This window comes from Nansenia antarctica, assembly GCF_963989245.1.
Source record: "Nansenia antarctica genome assembly, chromosome: 1".
NCBI classification, from domain to species: Eukaryota; Metazoa; Chordata; class Actinopteri; order Argentiniformes; family Microstomatidae; genus Nansenia; species Nansenia antarctica.
In genome coordinates, this window is record NC_137674.1 from 71,768,651 (window position 1) to 71,774,171 (window position 5,521).

Below are 5,521 nucleotides of genomic sequence, written 5' to 3' on the forward strand. Positions count from 1 at the left end.
ATGACTATCCATGTGGAAGGACTGGTGGCGATCGCTATCTTCTATCTGCTCATCCTGTGCGTGGGCATCTGGGCGGCATGGAAGAACAAGCACTCCGGGGAGGCGGAGGGCACTGACCGGAGTGAAACTATCATGGTCGGCGGGAGGGACATCGGGTTATTCGTGGGGGGATTTACCATGACCGGTTAGTTTTGTGTGAAGTGGTGTTGGCAATGCTGCAATAGTTTACATGCATTCATGAATGGAATTACGATTTTCTATTTTAAATGTCACAAATGCTTGACACCCATAATACTTGATCTTAAATCGGAAAATTATTGTTTCAAAATCAAACTTCTTCACATATAGACGTAGAATAAACCTGTGTGTGTGTATATAAATTACAAGAACAAAATTATCTATCTATCTATCTATCTCTCTCTCTCTCTCTCTCTCTCTCTCTCTCTCTATATATATATATATATATATATATATATATATATATATATAGCCTATATATGTATACTTGTTCTTACGTTATTTTAATGTGGTTGTAGGCTACCTCACTTGACTCCCTTTATCGTGTTTTATGAATTCCTGTGGAAATGACTATATTATATATGTTTTCACGTGGATTTAGCGACCTGGGTTGGAGGGGGATACATCAACGGTACAGCTGAATACGTGTATCTACCAGGATTCGGCTTAGCTTGGGCGCAAGCTCCTTTTGGATATGCGCTGAGTCTGGTTGTTGGTAAGTCAAGCATCCCATCACATTCCGATAGAATCCGTAGGCCTATACATTTACAAAAGTTCATTTTAAAACGGTCTAAGCCAAATATAGGCCTACTTCTGAACTTACATTTTAAATACTTACTTTATACCATACATCCTGCAAACCAAGCATCTCTCTGTGTGCAGGTGGTCTGTTTTTCGCCAAGCCCATGCGCTCCCGAGGTTACGTTACTATGCTCGACCCGTTCCAGCAGATTTACGGGAAGCGGATGGGAGGCCTGTTGTTCATACCTGCCCTCATGGGCGAGATCTTCTGGTCCGCCGCCATCTTGTCCGCCTTAGGTCAGTTATGGATAATCTACAGAGGGGCTGGGGGGACCATAATACACACACACACACACACACACACACACACACACACACACATAGACCTTTTAATTGAAGCATACAGTACTCTTCTATGAAAAGGTCTCTGTGTGTGTGTGTGTGTGTGTGTGTGTGAGAGAGAGAGAGAGGAGAATAAATACCCACAGTTATGGTCACTGTACTGACCCTGTCTGTCTGTCTGTCGCCTGTCTGTCTGTCTGTCTGTCTGTCTGTCTGTCTGTCTGTCTATAGGAGCCACCCTGAGTGTGATAGTGGACATCAACATCAAGATGTCCGTGGTGATTTCAGCCCTGATCGCCATCTTCTATACCCTGGTGGGAGGGCTGTACTCTGTAGCCTACACTGACGTGGTCCAGCTCTTCTGTATCTTCCTGGGCCTGGTGAGTCTGCCATTTATTTCCCAAATAAGCAGGAACCGACCAGCACCAAAAAGATCCAAGGGTATGCTGGGTCTGGTGGTGAGTAATATGGAGAATCTAAAATAAAAATAAATATAATATATAAATAAACTAGCAATTGTTTTCTTCCCTCTCTCTATCACTGTCTCAAGCAGTTCTTATAGAAAGCCTTACTTTTTATTGCGTTGATTGTGATGGATAAGAGTGTTTAGCGGAGCATGCTGCACTAAATAAGATATTTGCTTTGAGCACAACAATGTCACCGCTGCGACCGCCTCACATTACAGCAGCATATTCAATTCATATCCACTTACTTTTAGTGACAGAGTCTGAAATAGGAAGTCTTTTCTTCCTCTGATACAATACTGCACCGTACATACATCCTGAGCGTGTCCTGAGAGTGTCTGTGTCTCCCTCCCCTGCCCGTCCCAGTGGGTGAGCGTGCCGTTCGCCCTGAACAACCCTGCGGTGACGGACATCACTCTGACGGCCGTGCAGCAGGTGTACCAGGCCCCCTGGAAGGGGAGCATCAAGGGACAGGACACCTGGGTCTGGGTGGACAACTTCTGCCTGCTGGTACGTGTGGCTGCTGGGGCAACACTCTGTTGTTCAGTCAACCTGTTCAGTCATCTTGTTCAGTCACCCTGTTCAGTCACCTATGTCGGTTCATCTCGTTCAGTGATTCTACCATGATTCGACACACACACACACACACACACACACACACACACACATCTGGCCTTTACAGTACAGTGCAATTATACAATATGGTAGCCAACAGTTTATTATTGTGCAAGCTGAGCCTGTGTGTAAGTTTTGATCTGGCTGCGCTTCCCCGGACACATAATAATAACTCAAGCTAATCATTCTAGCTTGTCATGACAGTTTAACCGTTGGAAAGCTGGCTAGAGATTATATATAGATTGCTCCAAGGTGTAAAAGAAAAACAAAACAGATTGAACGATCAGAGAATCAGATGAGAATTAAATTATTAATTAAATTATTAGATGGTCAATTCGATTGATAATTAAAACCATCAGATATGATTTCTGGATACAGTATATTCAGTGATAAGGCACCTTTCTGTGTTCCCTCTACATGTATATGACTGGCTCTCTGTGTTTAAACACTTTTACTGTGAACAAACTGTATATCCTGAACAAAATGTATAGATCCTTATCAGTGAGGAGATTTGAAATCATGAATTTCATTCATGATTTCCTCCCCCTCAGAAAATATCATACACGCGGCTGCGTGTGTCTGTGTCTGCTCTCTGCTCTCTGCTCTTTGTTGTGTGTCTGTGTGTCTGGTGGTCTGTATTCACTGCTGCCTCTCTGTTCCTAGATGTTGGGGGGGATCCCCTGGCAGGTGTATTTTCAACGGGTTCTTTCTGCCTCTTCAGCTACCTACGCCCAGGTCCTCTCCTTCATCGCCGCCGCAGGCTGCCTGGTCATGGCCGTGCCCTCTGTTCTCATAGGAGCTATAGGGGCCTCCACGGGTGAGCACACACACACACACACGCACACACGCACACATGCACGCACGCACGCACGCACGCACGCACGCACACGCGTACTCACGCACACACACACACATGCACACACAAACACACACACACACATGCAAGCACGCACACACAGAACATGATGAGCACACACACACAAGCAGGCACACACTACACACACACACACACACACACACACACACAACGTGGTGAGCACACACACACACACCCACACACACACACACATACACACACAATGTGGTGAGCACACGCGCACACACACACACACACTCACACGCACACACACACACACACACACGCACACACACACACACACACACACACACACACACACACACACACGCACACGCATGCACGCACACATGCACACACACACACACACACACACACACACACACACACACACACAGCTCTGGAGTTGTTTTCCTTTCCACATTTGGAACCATTTGATTAAGACGTCCTGGTATGGGAATTGTGCCTCACCAGGTGTGTGCAGTGTGTGCCTGCTTGTGTGTCTGTGCGTGAGTGTGTGTGTCCAGGGGGCCACCTCAGGGTGGCACCGTGTTCCTCTCAGATCTGGTAAAGCCCAGTAAATAACAACAGCTGGTTCCCTTCATGTATTATCCAACAGCTCTCCGTTTAACGATGTGAACTATGTAAATATTACATCTGAGGGAAACTGGGGACCACATTAGTTTTGATCTCCAGGTTCGGTGGCATCAAAGTCCTGGTGGTGAGTCATTGACTGTACTCAGAGGCTGCGATAGAAATGCCAAGCATCCTTTCAAAGGCTCAGGCAAGTGTACAGTACAGACTGTAACCACTGTTAGACTTATAGTTAGCTCCCCAAGCGATGGGCTTTAGTTCAGCGAGCTAACTAAGTAGTTCAAGGTTCCTTAGACCCAGTTTGGTGGTTCTAGGTTCCTCTGACTGACCTCATGTGTGTGGTTGTTCTCCTGACGTTCCTCAGACTGGAACCAGACGACCTACGGTTCCCGCTCGCCTCAGGAGAGAGAACAGGCAGACATGATCCTTCCCATCGTCCTCCAGCACCTGTGCCCCCCCTTCGTCTCCTTCTTCGGTCTCGGGGCGGTCTCCGCCGCTGTGATGTCATCAGCCGACTCCTCTATCCTGTCGGCCAGCTCCATGTTCGCCAGGAACATCTACCAGATGGCCTTCCGCCAATCGGTGAGACGGCCGTTATGATGTCATAACAACAAACCAACCAAAAAAGGCCCTGGTTTGGAATGGATGTTGAATTTATATATGCTTTTCACACAAGACATGACATTTAGGAAATGTCAATATGAAATTCAAGTCAATGTTACCCATTACTCGGTGAGTGTGTGTGTGTGTACACTGTGTAGCTATATATTATTGTTATTGTTATTATTGCTATATATTATTGTGTAGCTATATAATATGAATTTATAATATTAATATATGAATATGAATATATGTGTGTGTCAGGCGTCGGACCGTGAGATCGTGTGGGTCATGAGGATCACCATCTTCGTGTTCGGGGGCTTGGCCACGGCGATGGCGCTGCTAACGGGAACGGTGTACGGCCTGTGGTACCTGAGCTCAGACCTGGTCTACGTGGTCATCTTCCCCCAGCTGCTCAGCGTCCTCTTCATCAAGGGAACCAACACCTACGGCTCGGTGGCCGCCTACCTGTTCGGCGTGGTGCTGCGTGTGGGCGGCGGGGAGCCCTACCTCTCCCTGCCCCCCTTCATCTACTACCCGGGCTGGATCCTGGAAGACCGGGTCCACCCCATGACCGGGACGATCGAGCAGGTGGTGGTCCAGAAGTTCCCCTTCAAGACGATGTCCATGGTGGCGTCGTTCCTGGGCAACGTGGCCTTCTCCTACCTGACCAAGTACCTGTTTGAGAGCGGGACACTGTCGCACAAGTACGACTTCCTGGACGCCGTGGTGTCCAGGCCGAGCATCGGCGACATGATGGACAAGACCACGCTGGTGAACCGCAACGCCATCGTGCTGTCGGAGCTGGCGCCCGTCAAGCGCCTCAGCGTCACCATCGCCTCCACCTTCGCCAGGAAGGACACGCTGACCGTGGAGGAGGACGAGGACGAGGACTTCAGCATCGACTCCCCGATCCCGACGACAAATTAACGCACTAACTGACAAACTATACACCCCCCCCTCTCCTCTCCCCTCTCCTCCCCCTTACCCCTTCCCTTGGGATAGAAGCTATAGCGTTATCCTCTCCGCCACCCCCCCCCCCCCCCACCCACCCCCGCCCATTCCACCCCGCCCCTCTTCGAGTACCGACAATAATAGGATCCATCCTATATCCACCCTCCTATAAGATATAAGAGAAAAGAAACAACATTTATTAATTTCGTCACTTTGCCGTGAACTATGGAACAATATGGTTTGTGTTCATGACTGGAGACATATAAGATGGCATGATTAAAGCAGCTAAGAGGAGCTGTTGAGGAGAACTAGTTTAGTGAAGAGACACTCATCTCTG

The 5,521-nt window shown here is 48.0% G+C and overlaps 1 protein-coding gene across 1 annotated transcript; it reads left to right on the top strand.

Moving 5' to 3' along the window:
* Positions 1-5,160, top strand: slc5a7a (solute carrier family 5 member 7a; the record flags this gene model as incomplete). The annotated part of the gene is made up of 8 exons (XM_080525866.1): positions 1-184; positions 620-733; positions 901-1,056; positions 1,333-1,481; positions 1,932-2,075; positions 2,844-2,997; positions 3,995-4,212; positions 4,495-5,160. 8 exons carry the CDS (start codon positions 1-3, stop codon positions 5,158-5,160), a joined length of 1,785 nt encoding a protein of 594 aa, XP_080381992.1.
* Positions 5,161-5,521: the final 361 nt, after the last annotated feature.